This window comes from Ipomoea nil, unplaced genomic scaffold, assembly GCF_001879475.1.
Source record: "Ipomoea nil cultivar Tokyo-kokei standard unplaced genomic scaffold, Asagao_1.1 scaffold2845, whole genome shotgun sequence".
Classification (NCBI taxonomy): Eukaryota; Viridiplantae; Streptophyta; class Magnoliopsida; order Solanales; family Convolvulaceae; genus Ipomoea; species Ipomoea nil.
In genome coordinates this window covers 3,206,882-3,227,642 of record NW_017619273.1, presented here as the reverse complement: position 1 = coordinate 3,227,642, position 20,761 = coordinate 3,206,882, and the positions used below count along the sequence as shown (strand labels likewise).

At 35.6% G+C, this 20,761-nt stretch overlaps 1 protein-coding gene across 2 annotated transcripts; it reads right to left on the bottom strand.

Moving 5' to 3' along the window:
• Nucleotides 1-85: 85 nt before the first annotated feature.
• On the bottom strand, nucleotides 86-19,545 carry LOC109160273. 2 transcript variants are annotated; one of them, XM_019308566.1, is made up of 9 exons: nucleotides 19,442-19,545; nucleotides 15,213-15,313; nucleotides 10,181-10,417; nucleotides 9,077-9,276; nucleotides 8,550-8,997; nucleotides 6,176-6,535; nucleotides 5,923-6,101; nucleotides 2,957-5,842; nucleotides 86-2,884 (listed from the first exon to the last, which is right to left on the bottom strand). In XM_019308566.1, exons 3-9 carry the CDS (start codon nucleotides 10,386-10,388, stop codon nucleotides 290-292), a joined length of 6,876 nt encoding a protein of 2,291 aa, XP_019164111.1. In that variant the 5' UTR covers nucleotides 10,389-10,417; nucleotides 15,213-15,313; nucleotides 19,442-19,545; the 3' UTR covers nucleotides 86-289. The 2 variants fall into 2 exon arrangements, with proteins under 2 accessions (XP_019164111.1, XP_019164112.1); XM_019308567.1 differs by lacking the exon at nucleotides 15,213-15,313 and having other exon boundaries at nucleotides 19,442-19,527.
• Nucleotides 19,546-20,761: the final 1,216 nt, after the last annotated feature.

The window sequence follows — 20,761 nt, the reverse complement described above, 5'->3', positions numbered from 1 at the left end:
AAATGGACACAATTTATTAGGAACCTATACCTCATGACTTTGCATTACAGCACATATTTTTTGCTTATTATTCTCACTAATGCTGTGATTCATAAGATTAGAACTTTATTTCATAGTACATAGCTTCCATACATGCAATATTAACACTGATGTCAGAAGTTTCAACTTTCTGCCAAGACTACAAGGCTGTCCATAATGCAATGGAGACTCTTTTGAAGTGCACTTTGTGTTTAACAAAGTTGTACTCTCCTCCTAAGCACGGGACATCGTAAAATTCTTCTCTTATTATTTATTTGATAATCTCTTCCTTCATGGCTAGTGACAGTGCTCCAAGGCTACCTCCACTATCTATGGTTGCTCCAGGCATTGCCACAGCTCTACTGCCCACAAATCCTCCATTCTTAACACTAATCCTCCCATACTTCACTTCCCCTCCACCTTCATATATGTGGCCAAAAAGCAAAGCTTCCCTTCCCACACTTCCATACTCTTCAATTCTCACCATGTCGGGATTCAAAGTAGCTCCCATGCTGTCAATATATACTCCATCCCGAGCCACTTCTGAGCCCATCAATCTCATCCAAATCCCCATCAGAAAAGTCCCGGTCGCTGTTTCCATGAAGTATTCTCCCGTCACTGTCCTTATGGCTTGCCATATGGTGTCCATGAAGATTCCTCTGCTCCAGATTGGCTCAGTCTTCCCTTTGTACTTCTTTCCGACCAGTACCCATTTGCTCAGAGCACATACAAGCCCTGCTAAGATTCCCGACCCGCCCCACCATAGAGGGAGTAGCCACTGTTTCTGTATCTGTGTCATCTCATGAGTGTAGAATAGGCAGTTAAGCGGGGCGTAGATCACTAACCCAAGGAGGAAGTATGGAAGAACGATTTGGAGAAACGGTTGCCCTGACATTAGCCATAACGTCACGTACCATTGTCTTGCCAGTGTTGCCTTAGGCATATCCTTATTCTCGAGTTTTGCTGCCAAAGGGCAGCCTGAGAGGTCAAGTTTTACGTCCGATTGATCTAAGAAGATCCTCCATGCCTCTGGGAGAGGCTTTCTGTTCCTCAGATATTGGCATATTTCGTAAACCAGTGAACGCCCATGATCGATTGATGCACTCTGGTTGCACGAAGTAGCTCTGATGACATCTATTTCATTACACCTGAAGAATGGATTAAACTCGAGCTCTTCTGATTCTTTTTCTGTGAGGACTTGATCTATAGTTATCTCCCCAACCTCAATGTATGGAACTTCTTTCTCATCCCATGGCTTTGTACAATCTAGTAGAGTCTCGCGTACCCTTTCATCGTCTGGAATTGGTTGGATTTGCAGCTGAAGAACATAACGGACCTTGTCTGGAGAACTCACGCGAAATTTGAAATCTTCAGCTAGGAAAAGCAGTGGGCGTTTGTCATTCTCGTCTCTTGGAATAGCACCGGTTTCTGGAGGAAGTATACCTCTAGGCTCTACCTCCCCATATTCCTCACCAATCTTCTCATCAAAAGGCCTTAACTTGAACCTAACATACATTTCCTGCCCATCTTTAAACCTGAAAAGCCTGCAAATATTCGAGTAATAATGCAGCTCGGTGTAGGAATTCGGTCTTCTCAGTGATCCCCACATCGCATCACGAATGTGTGGAGCATGCTTCACGTGCTCTTCTCGAGCAGCCGCTCCACAAACGAGCCATGTAGCAAAGTCGCCTATAGTACGGGCATGAAAAGCCTTCCCCGTCTTCAGTGTCAGATCAAGTAGTGGAGTAGTAGTAGTAGTAGTAGTTCTCTCGTGTGGTAGGATCCTTATTGCTGCACCACGGGGATCGAGCCTTGCATCGTCATCAGAACTCAAGCAATTGCTGTGCCGGATAATGACAGGATAGGTAGCACCCGGACCGAAAATCTTGTGATCTGGCAAACCGGGCAAGACGTTGTAGAGCCTTAAGGATCCCTTGCCTGCAGCACCAATTCGATGGAAGTACCTCGATTTCAGCTTAAGGGTCGAGGCTGCCAAGTTCGCTGCAAGGCTACCAAGAACCTTCTTGTACTTGGGGTCCATCTCTTCGATCCTGTCATCCAAGGGGAGCGTCTGGTTTCTCACCATAACCAGATTTTCAGAGCCAACAAAAGTTCCACAACACTCGAGAACAGAATTCAGTGGAGCAACAGAGAGTGCCCCGAGAATAACATCTTTCTCGATGAAAGAACCGGGGAGGATCAAGCCCTGACTTCCTATAACCGAGTTTTCTCGAATGTCAATTCTCCCAGAGATATACCCACCTGTGGTGTGATACCCGGGCACAATTCTGCTAAAATCTCCAAGATGCACCCCATCTGCAACTGAAACCAGACCTGGTTCCACGACAGGGTTAATGGCTCTTATCGAACAATGCTGCCCAATTTTCGCACCCATCCAATGTAAATAAACACAGAACAGTTCTGTTCCTGAAAGAAGTTTAGCAAACCTTATGTGACATGCAACATTCATTCGATGGAGAATCCATTTTTCTCGAGTCATTTTGTCTGTGTCTCCTTTTCGAGAAACAAAATGGTTTAACATAAACGTGAAGACGCTCAAGATGAGACCATGAGCAGTGTAACCTGCAGCCACCATCCCAGCAAAGCTTAGTGTGCTTACTGGCAAACTGGTGAACATGGCTGTGAAAGTGATGATAATGTATGGAAACCAATGAAAAGCTCCGGCAATGCAAATGAACAAAAAATGATGAAGGGAAGGAGGTTTTTGCAGTAACCAAATCCAGACGAGATAAGCAATAGCTGCTGATAAACTGTTAAGGTAACCAATCATGTAGATCCCAAAGAGTTGAAATACGGAGTTATGGTTTCCATGATTTCTCTTCCTGATCCGTCGAGTTACTTTTCCCTGTCAACATGGTAGGAATTAGGGCGATTTTGGAGCAAAAGAAAATGAAATTTAGAATTTATTATCTCTAACCTTGTGGCCATTTAGTGGCTTCGAAATTTTAGCTGCAGCTTTTTTATTCTGGGCAAGAACTTCAGCTCCATCTCCAACTATGCTCCCTTTCTGAAGTACAGCATAAGGACCAATCGATGATCTTTTGCCAATCCTTACAACACTAAAGCTCAAGACCCCGTTTTTAACCTCGTGGCTTTGAATCAATGCTCCTTCACTGATCACACTTTCTTCATCGATTGAAACTAACAACGGGTCAGTTATGTCGACTGTGTCAATAAGAGCAGAAGAAGCGATTTTGGCTCCCAGAATCTTAAACCAGTAATTGAGGAAAACCGTTCCTCTCAGATGCACTGCAAGAACTTTCGAGGATATCTCTTGAGCCTTATAAAGTGCCCACCACTTTACGAACTCAACTGACCACACAGAGATCTCGGGGTTGAGCACATAGTTTGGCTGAAGAAGTGCATTGCCTAGAAGCCTTGTGCAAATACACGTTAAGAAGATGCATAGCATCCAAGAAAAAGGCGCACATGCAAGGGAAATGAAGTAGAAAAACCAAGGTGATTGGTTTGCCAAGATCAGTGGTTTAAACATAGAGACTGATATATAAGCAGGAATTATCAGCAAGAGAGAAACATAAGCGAGGGCCACGAGGTGAATTAACCAAATGGTGATCTTATCGAATGTTGAAACGACAGAAGGGATTCCAGATGAACTTATCTTTGTTTCACTTGAATTGGTGAGCATAGGATGATTCTTCTCCAAGAGACTTTCTACGAAATCAGCCAGGTCGTCGATGCAGGTTGCAGAAAAGATATCGATTGCCCCAATGTTGATTCCGAAAAAAGATGAAATCTTTTGAGCTGCCCGGACCACGCCAATTGAGTTGACACCATAAGACACCAGAGTTTCACCAGTGGAGATCTTGGAAACGGGAATTCCAGTCTGTTGAGAGAGCAGATCTTTCAAAAAATTTACAATGTCTGTCTTGCTGATTTTGCCATTTGCTGGAACTATGATTCCATCGTTTCTAGGCAATGATCTTTCTCCATTCATTTGCTCTTCTATTACGTCTAACGTCCCACTGATGAACCTTTTGGCACACTCGTATCGTTTGATTTTCCCCGATGTAGTTTTACTGATGGATCTTGGTTTGATAGCCACAATGGAAGCAATAGGAACACCGTGCTCTTCTGCAACACGAGTACAAATATGATCCATAACATCATACGGGAGAGGCTTTCCATCTCGAACTTCAGCAATCACAACCAATCCAAGTTCATCCGAAGCTCGTTGAGTCAATATCCCTTTCGAAACCAAAACATCCTCGGGAATTCCAACCACAGCACAGCAGCCAGGGCGCACAAGTTCAGATGAACTCTCGACTGTTTTCTCGATATCAGAGGTGTATATATTTTTCCCTGCAACTATTATTAGATCTTTTGTCCTCCCGGTTATGAATAATTTGCTATCAATGATTCTACCCAAATCTCCAGTTCTGATGTACCTTTTGCCCGGAGTGCTAAGAATATCATTTTCAAATGTCTTTTGGCTCAATTCTTCCAAGCCCCAATATCCAATTCCTGCACTCAAGCTACTGATCCAGATTTCTCCTTCTTTTCCAGGATCATCATTCTCCTTACCGGTTTCAGGAGAAATAATTTTGATGTCAACACCATCAGTATTTGGTTGTTTTATATACCCACAACAAACCCTCCCTTGCCAATCAACAAAAACCGGTAACCCTTCTCCATAGGCACAGCTTACAAACACACAATTCTCCGCCAAGCCATAACCCGGTGCCATTACTTCTCGGGAGAGTCCAAAACTTTGAGTCAACTCAACAAACCTTTTAAGAGTAGTTTGCCTTATTGGTTCAGCAGCACTCATGAGGAAATGCATCGAGGATAAATCGAAATTCTCCTCCTTGCTAGACTCTAATCTTCGCACGAGAAGCTCAAAGGCGAAATTGGGGGCAGCACTATGAGTAGCACGCCATTTACTCATTGTCTGCAGCCATAACAAAGGGTTCTTCATGAAAGTTACCGGAGAGAATAGTATTCCAGAGCCACCACTCACTAGAATAGTAAGAAGTCCCCCGATCAGTCCCATATCGTGGTATTGAGGGAGCCAGCTGACTAGAATAGTCCTCGATGTGCTCTTGTATCTTTTCCTCATCAACTTTACATTGTGGATAACACCTCCATGCGTGATCATTACTCCTTTAGGATCAGTCGTTGAGCCTGATGTGAACTGAAGAAAACATAAGTCCTCTGAGAGTGGCTGACCTTGTTCATCTTTGGGTTTCTTGAAAAGTTTGGGTTTCTTCACCCAGGAGTCAGTATGTAGCCATGGAAGATCCGGCCAGGAATTTGAGGACTTATCTTTGCTTTTACCAAATAACATATTTTTCGCTGACATGATACGAACAGTTACATGGTAGCTGAAGGTGGATAGTATAGCAACCGGATTGCATACTTTAGCGATGTTAGCAATGTGGAGAAGTGCTTGTCCACCGCCTCGTTGTGTTGGATCGGGAGGAATGGTGGGTATCGGGATGACTCTTGCTCTCAGGCACCCGAAAAAGGCATCTACGAAGTCAAGTCCAGGGACATAGATCAGGAGGACCTTATCGCCAGGCTTAATGGCTGGTTTCTGAGAAGTTAAGAGCTTCTGAGCAATAGTAAACGCATTTGTATGAACCTCCTTGTAAGTCCTTCTATCCAACACATCTCCTTTCTCATTGAGCCAAGTATAAAGGGTCTTGTTTTCTGTAACACCGAGCGTTCCCCAGTGCCTCAAATAGCTGTCAAGTGAAGAAAGCTCGGGAAATTTCACCCCAGGGATTTCGTCTAGTTGCTTGAAAGCTAAGCCTTCAGAACTCGACTTCAATGGAAATAGTCTCTGCAAATCCAAAGTATGTATAAAAATCAACCAAATGACTTTCTGCTAAACTTAAAATCATCTCATCTGAAGTTTTGTACCTTAACATATGGGAAAGTTGGAACAACCAAGTCATTTGCAAAATGCTTGCGAATTAGAGCCATGGAATACGATGCATTTCTCTCTGTCAACTCAAACGCCATAAGCCCGCCAACATAGTATGTGTTAAGCTGGCCTTGCAGTTGAGTCTCCAGCTTTTCGTAAAATCCATCTTTCATATCTGCTTCAGAATACTATATCAGAAGCCAAAGAGTAAAAAACGAAACATTATTTGCAGGCCGAGCTTTAGTGTACCTTGACAGTTGACATGAGGGAAGTATTTGAAGTGTCTCTGTAAAATAACCTTCTTGACTTGACCACCCATTTTTATGACAGCCTTTTTCGCAAGCTCCATTACCTCTGATCCTAAAATGTCGATAGAATTTCCATAAGACCAGAACAAGAAAACATTGGTGTCTGTGTAAAATTTCTGCATTGCAACAGGATTCCCAATTGCTGCTGGATCTTCCATGAAGTTCTCAAAGTAGTAGAAGCCCATTGGTAAGTGCTCCAATCCATCTATCTCCAACACAGATGTATAGTATTCAATTGTTTGTACTTTGCTGAACAGATCCTTTTCCAGTGTGCTCATATCCATTTTGTCACAAAACAATCCTGCACATATACAAAAATGAAGAAAAGATAGTTAAAATTCTTAGTTCCATGTGTTTGGATCAAACGTTTACCACTACGCCAAAAGCTATAGCTAGTAACAAAGGCGCAACTTTATTTCTTTATAGACTGCTGTTAAACAATAAACTCAAGTGTATATTTCTATATGTTCTGTGTGTCAATGTACAAGGAGGTATAGAGCTATTTATATTAGACAAGAACTAATCCTAGCCATAGGTTTCAAATACCTAAAACTTAGGCTAAGAGAGATCCTCTCAACTAACACCCTATTTCTCTAACACTCCCCCTCAAGTTGGAGCATCCAACTTGTTACATATGTATCACATGAACCATAGGACTCCACACCTAGACTCATAAGCCCAAGTCTTGAACCACTCAAACAACCTTCGAACCACGCTGTGCCAAACCAGTCCACAACGCACCTTGTCGCATCAACAATGCTCCTACGGAGCCAACAAAAACTAGGCCAATCACCACAGCGCCGCACCTGCCTCTCACTCCCCACACCCTTATCACCGCTGCCTAACACCACAGCGTACCTGCCTCACACTCCACAAATCCTTAGCGCTGCTAGACCACAGTGCACCTGTCCCTCTCACCATGCACCCTTATCAACGCTGCCTAACACTACAGCGTTTCCCTGGTGCATGTACGTAAACTGATTCACTCTGAATCACTCTTCAGCCGTCGGCCTCCCCCGCGGCATATGCCAGGTCCGCCCCACTCCTGCAACACCCCTGTTTACGCACACTGAACAAGCTGCACTTGACTCAACTCAGACCCTAGAATTGCTCCCATACCAAGTTAACTTAAAGCGACAAACTATGATAAACAAAATACAAAGCTCAAGACTTATTAATATGAATACGATAAACAAAAGAAAACTACTGCCTAATTATTCCTCAGCTTCGTGGACCTCAGACCACCCAGCTTCATGGACCTCCCCTATCACCTCTCTTGACTGTCTCTCTTTCTCGGCTGACACCAAACTGGTGAACAAACAGATCCTCGCTGCTGTCGTCGGAGGTTATGAACCCAAACCCCTCACTGAACCACTCGACGCAGCCCTCCATCCTCTGCTCACTCTCCTCAGCCATAATAAACAAAACAGACCAACCCGAAAACGCAGCAGTCCAAAAATGCAGCAGTCCACAACGCAGCAGTCCAAAAAATGCAGCAGTCCAACACGTAGCAGTCCAAAACGCAGTAGCCCTTCGCAACACCGGAGTACACCACCACTGCAGACGCGTTGGGTGTTCAGAGACGAGCCCAACGGTACCGGCCGCGACCGGAGAAGACGCCGGAGAACTGCCCACGCACCGGCGTGTGGCGTCGGAACCCTAGGACTGCGCCGGCGCGTGAGGACTCCGGTGGCTGCTCCGCCTCTCCCGCCGGCGTCGCCTCCTCTTTCTGACCAACACCCACTACCCAGTCACCTCAAGGCTCTGATACCATGTTAAACAATAAACTCAAGTGTATATTTCTATATGTTCTGTGTGTCAATGTACAAGGAGGTATAGAGCTATTTATATTAGACAAGAACTAATCCTAGCCATAGGTTTCAAATACCTAAAACTTAGGCTAAGAGAGATCCTCTCAACTAACACCCTATTTCTCTAACAACTGCCATCACATTTTCGTGACACTGGGTTCTGGTCTTGACCTTTTAAGCTCTTTATTGGCCTTCGCCCAACAATCCCCTAGCCACTGGATGTTAGACTTGGCCTTTACCGGCCTCTGCCCAACACCATGGTAGTAACAAAGGCGCAACTTTATTTCCTTACAGACTGCCATCACATTTTCGTGACACTGGGTTCTGGACTTGGCCTTTTAAGCCCTTTACTGGCCTCCGCCCAACAATCTCCCAGCCACCGGATGTTAGTTAGACTTGGCCTTTACCGGCCTCTGCCCAACACCATGGTAGTCCCAAATTTTCTCCTTTCCCTCCATTTCCATCATTAAATGTCAAATGAAGAAAAAATTTAAGAAAAAAAACCTGCTGTTTTTTGGGAAGGTGATCTATAAGTTCTCCCATTGTGAAAGGGAAAAGCACCCGAGATTATGATTTTATCAAACTCCATGGCCTGCAAAGCACCATTCCTATGCCTGACATCAACACAGACACCAGAGGAGTTGCGCTTGATCGATAGCACTTCAGTATTGCACTCAAACTTTATTGGCATGGCTTCGCTTAGCTTCTTCCAAACACTCGTATAACCTCCTTTAAAACGGCGGATCTTTCCTGCCATTGAGGTTCTGATGAATTCATGGATGTAAGCATAAGGCATATCCTGAATGAACCCATATCCAGAAGCTGTGTATCCATAAGCCACTGATTTTGGAACAGATTTCAACCCCTTATCCTTAAGAAACTCTGGAGTAACATCTGAGGCTATCTCACTCACAGAATATACTCCAATTCTGTTCGTCGCCTTCACCTCATCCTGCACACAAAAGATCATCAATATAATTGGAATTATATATGCAAGTTTCTAAGTATAAAAGAAGTAAGTAACAAATTACCTGGAGCTTCAAAGTTATTGGAATAACAGATATATAGTCTTCTGCAACTCTCATATCAGTATATGCCCAATCTGAGTCAACAAGAGCAAGTTTATGGGTGTCCATTTCCTCTATTTCAGCCCCAACTTCTTTTGCCAGGTGAAAGATGGTGGGAGCACTGTTTGCAGCAAGAACTTGACCTCCCAAATCATATGTTCTACCTGTGAGAGATGACAGTATATGTTTTCAGAACTTTGTTGTAGTAGAAAACATTTTTGAAATTTTGAAGAAGCTGGAGGGAGTGGATATATTTGCAACTCTTGCATTCTTTAACTTTGAACCCTTTCTAATTGATTTCATGTTTCTTTTTTTGTTTAATCAGTTCAGTGTGTCACTTTGAGAAATAAACAGCAGGGGAAATTCCAACCATGTTTGTTGGGTCATTGACTCGGTAACTACAAGGTTACAAATTCAACTCTAATAGGAACATTCTAATGGCCTTCCAACCAAGTCGGCATGGGGGTGGCCTCCTAGGGGTAACCAGTTAAGTTGGTTAGACTATTGAATCAGTAATCACAATGTTACAAGTTCGACTCTCAGTTAGAGCTGTCAAAAAGGGTAAGCCGGAATCGGTAATCACAATGTTACAAGTTCAACTATCAGTTAGAGCTGTCAAAACGGGTCAACCCAGTCCATACGGACGGGTCTGTCTTGGGTTCATCTAGAAATGGGCTAACCTGGCCCGGTCCATTTTTACACAGGTTGGGAAAATCCCAACCCGTGTTGGGCGGGCTGAAGTGCTAAACGGGCCAGCCCATTTATTTATTTTTTAATTTATATTGTTACATTTTTTTAACTTTTATATAACTTAGGAATCAAACCCCCACCTCTAAGTTAACAACTAACACTATTTCCAACCAAACACATCAAACTTTTTGAACAAATACCATGTATGTGTGTGTGTGTATTCAACTTGTTGAATCAGTAACCACAATGTTACAAGTTTGATTTTCAATTGTAGCGGCCTATAGACCTTCAAATAATGGCTATGAATTTCCCTCGTCATTCAAAAAAAAAAAAAAAAAAAAAAAAAAAAAAAAAAACCAAGAAACTGAAATGGCATACCTTGAATGTCAATGGACTCACACATGCCTCCTGCAGAATGATGCTTCTCCAAAACAGCGACATTAGAGTAACCAAGCTTAATGAGTGCATAAGCAGCAGAAAGTCCACTTGGGCCTGCACCCACTATGCCGATCCTGGTGGTTGTTGGCATGCATGGGTGCAGTTTTAAGAAAAGATCATCTACATCTACTCCTGACTCCATCTCCATTTCCTTGCAAATGGAGACAGAATCTCTATCTGTAAAATGTCAAAAAATAACTTTTTACTTCTCTATTCCATTATATTGCCATATTCCCTACTTTCTACTTTCAATCCATTATGTTAAAATGGTCCCGTGCTCTTGCTAATTGGTATTCAATGTTCCTTGCCAAAAACTACACTCATCAACGATGACTAATATAAATGTGCAATCCAACTACGATTTTTTTTTTCTTTTCTTTTTTTAAGGAGAGAAACTTACAATTACTATCTAAAAAAAAAATACATTAGGTAAATCAAACCTCTGCATTGTAACCCTACCTGACTTAAATATGTGTAATTTTGATATCAGCTTAGACTTTTAAATATCTATAATTTTGATTCCTTGTTAACTTCGTCATCACCTACTATTTTTTTATTTGGCATTTAATATCATATTACATTATACTATCACTAATTCTCTTTTTTTTTTTTTTTTTTTTTTTTTTAAATTACTAATTCTCTTCTATGTATTGTATTGCAAGGCAAATAAAAAATTAAAACGTAGGAGTAAAATGGCACATATTTAATTATATATTAAGAACTAATTTTGGTATTAGCAATTATCATAAACTAAAATGACGAGTTTATTACCTAAATGGTCCATCAACTATTACAAAATTATCAATTTGGTCCTCGACAATTTTTTGTGTTCAATTAAGTCCTCTATTTTAAAAATATAAATTTAACCAATTTGGTCATTTGGAAACCTAGAAAGTTTTCAAAAAAATTGACACAAATATCATTTTGTGAACACTATTTTAATTGATATAATAATAATAATAATATATTATTATTATTATTATTATTATTAAAAGGTTAGAAAATATTTTGCAATGAGTAAGTTAAAAATAATAAATAGTTAATAGTTACTAAATTAAAGTTTGTACATAAATAAAAGAAAAAGTAAAAAGTGAAAAATGACAACTTTAGAAATATCTTATCATTGTACAAGGTATAAATTAAATCAAAATGTACAAGTTATAAATTCACATTATTATGCCAAGATAGTTTGTATTCTTGTTATAACATTACTAACGTTGACTCTTATTATTTTACTAGTTTTTTATGCGTTTATGCGTGAATGGGATAATGTCAATAATTAATTTTAAATAAGTATTTTAAAGTATATCAATGCAATATTATATATGAGATGTTCATGCATAGGTAAATAAATGTTGAATTTGTTTATTTAAATCGGTAATTTAAAGTATATAAATGCAAGATAATATATGAGAGATTGATTATAATTGTCACTAAAATAAATGTTTGCAACTTTGTAATAACGCTAGTCTAAATACTTAGTCTAAAAGTGATAATCTAAATAAATACTACTTTTGATTTAAATTTCTTTAATTTTTCTTAATTCTCTTCTGGGTAGCATTATCATTATCTTTATCTTCAGTACATGTCCTCTTTTTTGTTTTTGTTTTGTTTTTTTTTTCTTTTTTTTTTGGTAGTGTGTCATGTGCAATTGGGTTACTGGTGGTAGCATAAACAATCGTTATGCTGTGGAACCGTATCCACCTTGCAAGGTGAATACGGTTCTATGTTCATAATTACAAAGTTATATATTCATAATTTTTTTTAACTTCATATTCATAATTTTTTTAAACTTCATATTCATAATTATTGAACTCTATATTCCCAATTACAGAACTCTATGTTCATAATTACTGAATTATATGTTCATAATTATAAAGTTATATATTCATAATTTTTGAACTTCATATTCACAATTATTCTTTTTAAAAAGTTGGGGCAAAAAATTTATTATCTAATCACTCTTATAGGAAAAATAATAATAATATTTCAAAATATCAATGAAAGTTTACAAAATTAATAGTTCACATATAACAACAATTGAGATTCTAATCATATGCACAAGAAAAACTTATGAATTCATATGTTACAATTTTTTATTTTTTTAAATATACATTTTTGAATGCTACTGGCTCTATTACATTGTAGTATCTACTCAAACATACTTTCTCAACCTATATTCACAATTATTGAATCTCTATATTCATAATTATGTTCACAACTCTTATGTTCGATCATAATTATAGAACTATATGTTCATAATTTTTGAACTATATATTCATAATTATGAACAGTTTTGAAACCGTGTCCACCTTGTAAGGTGAACACGGTTCCACAACATAATTTGCCTAGCATAGAGGGATACATCGTGCAATGAGATTATAGTGTAGGAAGCTTTAGATTTGCCTTGCTGTGTATATGATTGTGATCTTAGTTGTACTATGAACTCTTTATCTTACAAGCACCTATTGATATTGGTAGTGACAGTTTTTCCCCTATATGTTTCATGTGTTGTGAGATGTGTATGGTAGGTTATCATGTGAAAGTATTGAACAAAAATATTAATATTTATTATATTTGTATAAAATACTTGGTAAATAAATATATATAACATATTTTGTATTATAACTTTGATATTCAATTACAAGATAATGTAAAAATAAAATAAAATAAAATAACGGACAATGTAGTGAATATAATAAATTAATAAATTTGAAGGTAAGGAATCTTTGAATTGTAAAAAATAAAGATAATATAACTAATGAAATTATATCTCTTTTTAAATTTTTTCATAATGAATATTTAAAAAAAAAATAAAGGCATTATAGACATCTAATTCTAAATTAATTAAATATATATGTATTATTTTTTGTTGTAGCTACTAATTTATTTAATTTAATAGGAGTAATAAAGTGTCGTACATACTTTTCATCAACAATAATGAAATCATTGATTTTTTTTTTAATTTCCATTCGTTGTTGAGACAAATTGCTTTGAGAATTTGTCAATGACAATTGCTACAATTGCTAATAAATAATTCAAAATATATAGTCACAATAGACATTGTTATAATGATATAGTAAAAATTAAATTAACTTACAAATTTCTTTAGAAGTTTTCATGCATTGATAATATTTTGATTTGTAAACTTATTCAATTGGGGTCAGTGGGATGTCAACATTGTCAATTCTTGAAAAATGGTCGTACCGTTTTAGAGTCCAGGTGTAGTTGTATTTATGATCAACAACTTTGTAGTTAGGTCGCGCAGGTCTGAAAATGATCTAAGAACAATTTTGTCCGATAAAAAAATAATAGTATAATATTTGTAAAGTAATGTACAATTGTACCATTATGACCTAAATCATTAAAAATACATACAAAAATTATTAATACCATAATGACCTAACACTACTGGAAATTATGAAATTTCCGACCACCTGAAAGTGATCTTAAATCAAGTTGAAAGCCTTGTTCGGACCACTTTTGGTATCCGGAAAAACCTTTGTTGCTATTTTCGACCACTTTTTTGGTATCAACTTAATTTAAGATCACTTTCAGGTGGTCGGAAATTTCATAATTTCCAGTAGTGTAAATCATTCCAATAATGCAAAAGCATAATTGAAATATTAAGTTTTGTTCTAAATAATCAAAAGAAGATTAATTAAACGAAAAAAAAAAAAAACAAACAAACTTAATCTAAATTTGTTTTTTTTTTTTTAAATGCAAGAAAATCAAATGATTTTTAAAGTTCCTGATTTATAATCTTTGATGCTCAACTTTGAATGCTATGTATTTAGTCGGGCTAATTATTTTACCAAAGTTTATTATAAATTATTAAATTTATATTATATATATATTTTTATTACGTTATAACATATTCGTAGTATATGTTTAACAATTATGTCAACTCTAATTGGGATTGGGTTCGAACCTAATACCTTTTTATAGAAATTGATGAATAAGTTATTAAGAATAATAAATAGTTAATGGAATATTCTGTTACTAAAGTTTATACTAACGAAATTTAGGGTTATTTAATGAAAGAAAATAATATAATAGAGGATAAATAAAAAAAATTATTAAATAATATTAAAATCAAAATAATATGAACCATTCATTTTAAGAAATAATTACACCAATATTTTTTTATTTCAGTTAATAAGGGTCTAACATTATTGGTTCTTTTTTAGATTTGTATTGTTGATTTGTAGATTAGTAGATATGTATTCAGTAGTCTATATAATTGCATAATGATTGCCAACTTCATAACATAAGATCAAAGTTTATTTCAGTTTTAGTTTCTTGATTTTAATTGTTTTTTTTTTCAATATTTGATCTTTTTATTAAAAGATGTTTTACTTTTACATTTTTTTTTAGAAGAGTGACCAATGTTAAAATTAAAAGTGCATATTTTAATTAATTAAACATTAAATTAATTTAAGCTGATATTAAATTTGAAGATTAAGAGTAAAAATTAATAAGTTATGAACCAAATTAAAGTTGAAATTAACGTAATTAGTAGTATATAATGTAAACCATTTGAGTGGATTGAAAAGTAACAAATTTTAACAGAATAAAATGTATACTACTTAGATTAGACCTCTACATATGAGGATATGATACCTATATTTCTTCCAAATTTGTGGAAATCTTTAAAATAATAATAATAATAATAATAATAATAATAATAATAATAATAATAATAATAATAATAACTTTGAGGGTAAATAGTACTGTAATTTTATAAGTTGGTGCCTTTAAAATGTCTCCATATAGGTTATATAAAGGGAAACCAAAAACAAAAAATGAGAAATTTGAAAAAAGTATATATGGAATCTAAAAAAAAAAAAAAATTACAAGAAAACGATCATAAAATACTACTAATTAGTAATTACTACCAGAAATTAAGAATTTTAGTAATCCGTAATAAAGATCAGATGAAATATTTGTTCACATACACTGATATACACACCTTGGATTTAGTAGCGTTATTTGCGAGTTGTTATTAACAAATTTTGCGAAGATGTATGAGCTTAGTACTCCCCGTCTGAAGCTACAATATAATGTTTGGTTCTGAAATTGCAAACCAAAAAGCTAAGCTAAGCTAATTAAGCAAAATTAAAGCTACTGAACTTATATATATAGTCCAAGATCTGATGTGTATGTGAAATTAAAAAATATATTTTGTTTAATCTATCTAACTTGGGCTGCTAGCTAGCTAGTTGACTATTGGGAAATCGCTATCCTCAATTCCTCATTTCCTCAGTAGTGTATTGAATTGGAGGAATATTCAAAACGCTAAATTGTTCCGGATTAACGGTTACGTGACCACAACACAAAATCAAATGCGATAAAGTCAAAAGTCGGAAGATTAGAAATAAATTTACAATTAGTAATGAGCTGTTAGCGAATATTATATACTGAATTGTGTGCAAAGGATGTGGTCCGATGTCACAGGTTGTTCTCTTATATGAGAGGGATATTGACCTTTTGTGTTTCATTAAGTTAAGAAAATAACTATGAACAAATACTACATGTAATGGAGCCTGTAGTATTCAAAAAAAAATACTGAATTGTGTTATTAATTTTGACTAATGGATTGTATTAGTGATTTATACACAAATATTTTGTAAAATCAGTTGTTTATTAATTTTTTTTGTCAGACCATGAGGTGTCCTGAGCAGACCTTAACTATAGGTCGCCTAGATGACTACCTAGGCCGCCTAGTCCACGACGACCTACTCGGCGCCCAGGCGGCCGACCACCTAGAACGGCGATTTTGTCGCCCAAGCGCAATTTTTGCAACCTTGATTGTAGTTCAAAGAGTCAATACCACACCACCACGCTTCGATCTGGCCTGTGACATCCTCTCAAGGAGAATCATAGAGATGCTATTTGAGTACAATATGCTTGACAGACGCAAATTATGCCGTGGAAACATGTTCACCATGCTTGGTGAACACGGTCCTAAACGACATCGTTTTTACCAGAAAAAAAATTAGTTAAGATGTTGTTAACGGCGTTTTGCATTCTATGTTCATATTATGAATTTACATTTATTAAATTATGAATTTTCTATTATGAGATTATGAATTTACAGTTATGTAATTATGAATTTTTTGTACATTCATAATCTCATAACAGAAAATTCATAATCTCATAAAAGTTTTCTGTTATGAGATTATGAATTTAGAGTTATGTAATTATGAATTTTCTGTACATTCATAATCTCATAACAGAAAATTCATAATTTCATAACAAAAAATTCATAATCTCATAAAAGAAAATTCATAATTTTATAACTGCACATTCATAATTTATGAGTGTTGAAGAAACTTGCGCGAATAACAAGTAAAACTGCAAAATGTGAATATGAAGAAAAAAAGTCGCGTTGTTAATTAAAAAAACAAAAAAAAAAAACAAAACAAAAAAAAAGATTGGTGGAAGATAAGCACCGTTACCGTTTGGGACCGTGTTCACCATGAATGGTGAACACGGTTCCATGGCATAACGATTGCTTGACATAATGATTAGAATTTAGAAGTTTGTATTTAATTTTATGACTGGCTAAAAATAAAAAATAAAACAATACTCCGTAATATAAATTGAACTGAAAAATTTGTATTAGTCAATAGAAAAAAAATGACTAATTTTTACGTTAGAGATTACTTGTTCAAAATTGAAATAGTAAATGCATGCCAAATTAAATATTACAAAAACATATTATACTCTAATATCTTACTCGGAATAGCTATTCTCTTTGGTCTTTAACGTTAGATTAAGTTATTATATTTACAATTGTCAGTTGTTACTTAGATATGGTATACATTTACATTTAGTTATTTTATGTGTTTATTAATTATTAATTTTAGTCCGTCATTCATTATTTTTTTTAATTTTGAGTTAATTATCAAAATGGTCCCTTGACTATAGCGAAATTATCAATTTGATTCTTGACTATTTTTTTTTTGATCAATTAAGTCCCTTAACTTTAAAAATCTTAAGCAATTTGATCCTCCGTTAGTTTTGCCGTTAGACTTCTGTTAACTTGGGACCAAATTGATAATTTTGCTATAGTCAAGGAACCATTTCAGTAATTAACTTTAGGTTTGGGCAATTCGGTTCGGTTTTATTTTCTATTTTTTATTTTACTTCCCTTCCATGCATCCAATCTAATTCGAATATTTTTTAGACTAAATATTCAAAATATTTTTGAATTTAACAGAGAAAAATATATATAATTTTTGCTTTCAATTTTACTATATGAAATTTTAATATATAATAGAGTAAATACCCAAAATGGTCCATCGACTATAGCTAAATTCACAAATTGGTCTTTGACTTTCAATTTCAACCAATAAAGTCATTAACTTTATAATTTTAATACAATTTGGTCCTCTGTCTATTTGACCATTTGTTGACTGTGATTTTTGAGGATATATATGTAATTTCATGGTCCATCGTCGATTTTTTAAGGTTCTGGTTGCATTTCCAGACCGCACTGTTACATTTGAATCCACTGCCGAAAGCAATCTACCAAATCCGGTAGCCTTTCTTCATCCTCCCTTAGGATTCAATGTAGTTGAGTTCGTACCAGAGCGAAGAAGATGACGTGTTTCCGAACCAGTGCAACGTTATCCGGGAGGCCACCACGTGCTTCGACGAGAGCTGAAGGTTCTTCTGGAGATTGTCGATCACGGTCAACAAACGGTCAAATAGATGGAGGACCAAATCGTGTCAAAATTACAAAGTTAAGGACTTAATTGGTTGAAATTGAAAGTCGATGACCAATTTGTGAATTTAGCTATAGTCGAGGGACCATTTTGGGTATTATTTGGGCTATATGAAATTTTAATATATAATATTTGGGCTAAATTTACATTTTTCTTTTGAATGCTACTGACTCTATTACATTCTCAACCTAATAAAACACAAAGAGTCAACAACACCTCTACTGAGGTTCCGATATCATGACCTCCCACATAAGAGATGTCACTACATGCCATTTGAAAACAAGGTGTTTGGCGCTAAATTTACATTTAAATAGAACATAATTACAACTATCTAAACCCATAATAACCTATTGGATTCACAAAAAATCTAAAAATCAGTTCAAAATTTTTAATAAGATTTTTTTTTTTTTTTGGTGTACCTATGGTTTCCACCATCGGACACATTGATTAATCCCCTTACTGAATTGTAGGCATCTCTTTTGGGTGGGACAGCTAGCCTGAAAATTTAAGGCTACTCCATACCCAAAGCCAAGGATCGAACCCTTGAACTTTGGTTAAGGATGGATGAGTCCCTTACTTTTGGTTGGAGAACTATATACAATATAGGAAAAATGGTCAAATAGGCCACTGAATTGCACACCAAGTTGCAATTAGGCCATCGAACTAAAAAAAAAAAAAATACAATTGAGTCTCTGAACTACACAAATTCATGCAATTAGGTCTAAAATGACCTGTTTACCTAATACTTTGCTGACGTGGAGATTATGAATTTTAAAAATAATTTTAAACAAAAATTTAATTAAAAATTAAAAAAAAAAAAGGCCGGACATGTCATTTTAGACCTAATTGTATAAATTTGTGTAGTTAAGGGACTTTTTTTTTTTTTGTTTTTTTTTTTGAGTTCGATGTCCTAATTGTAGTTTGATGTGCAGTTCAGTGGCCTATTTGATCCTTATTCCTATAATATATAATATATGCATCAAAAGTTTATAATACATTGATACCCACATGGCCAAATGTATTTATATTCAAAGTATTAAGGTAAGAAATTAGAAGTTTAACTTCAATAACTAAAATATATGACTGGCCGAAAAATTCAATAACGGAAGATCGAATCTGACAAATTTTTATTAGTCAATAGAAAAATATGATTAATTTTTATGTCAGAGATTACATGTTGAAATAGTTAATATAATGACAAATTAAATTAAGCATAACAAAAAAAAATTATTTTTAAAAATTTAAAAATAACTTAATACCATGCCCATCCGAATAGCTATTGACGAAACAACTCTTTCCTTAAATAGTATTCTAGAAATAAAAATGACTTATCAAACAATATGAATATAGGATGTGTATACTCTCGAGAATGTTATTTCATTTACGAATTACTAAGAATTATAATTCATAAATAATCCACACTGAAACTCATCATGTAATCTTCAATAGAAATAACATACATACGTACCTAAATTAGCAGTATGATTCGATCCTGAACCTCAGGAAACGGATTAATTCCTGAAAATCTGAGAAACTCTTGGAGTAAGAGATGAGATTAAAGACAACAAATAATATCAATTTTTATTTTTATTTTTTTGGAAAATTTAAGAAAAAGAAAGGAAAAATGCTGAGAATCAGAATATTACATTATTGTGTTTGTTTTTGAAATCAGAATGAAGAAAAGCAGCGCATGCATATATATGGGAATTGGAAAATAAGGTGGTTTTGCTGGTAAGGAGACAAGTAGGCAAGTAGGTGGCCATGCAGCTGCCAAATGTTTCCATGCATGCAAATACGTTACAAATCATAAGCAGACAATTAGGCATGCAATGCAAGAGGGTTATACAGAACTGTTGCTACACATACACACATTAGTTTCAGACGACTTCTAAGGGCAAAAGGGTTATTCAGAATTGTTGCTACACATACATACTCTACTTTCTGACCACATTCAGTAGTATTAAATTTAGATTGCAAAGGCGCGCATGGATAGCTCAACTGGTCATAAGGGTGAAGTTTGGAAAGAATGACCAGAGATTGAGTCTCACCAGTGACAGTGTGAGAGTAACCTCTCAAAGTGAGGGGCTCTTTGTGCATAGTAAGCAAATGTCTCGCCTATGTGGTTCAGTTGAGCTATCATGATTTACATCCTCCCAGATGTTCCTCAGGCGGGGTGTGGGGGGATGATGGAGAATAGGATAGAAAAAAAACATAGATGTTACAAAATTGAATTATAATGTCCACAATAAATATAATATTTATAACACTCCCCTTTGATTTTATTTGACCTCTTACCTCGTTAAAAACTCTATAGGAAAACCTAGACAAGAAAAGAGTACAAGATATATAGATAATTATTTAAATATATTAATGTCTCGTTAAACCTCATTAGAAAAATCACGTGGGAAAAAAATCCTAGCTAAGGAAAATAGTACATGATATTTGTGAAATCATATGTTGCACCGGTTGCTTAAAAACCTTACTAAGAAAATCCTATCAAAAAAAATTAGTTAATGGAAAAAGAATAGGTTAATAATTTGGGATGAGGCACCGATAATGCATAAACATTACTTTGAAGCGTTAGATATAACAATGAGAAACTTATTATGTTTTGTTAATCCAACAAGTACAAATCAGACATTTGGTGGGAAAATTGTTGTTTTGGGTGGTGATTTTAGGCAAATATTGCATGTAGTTCCGAAAGGCTCAAGACGTACAAGATATCGTTGCTGCTATCATAAATACTTTTTAATTATTTGTGGGACAATTGCAGGGTTTTAAAATTGAG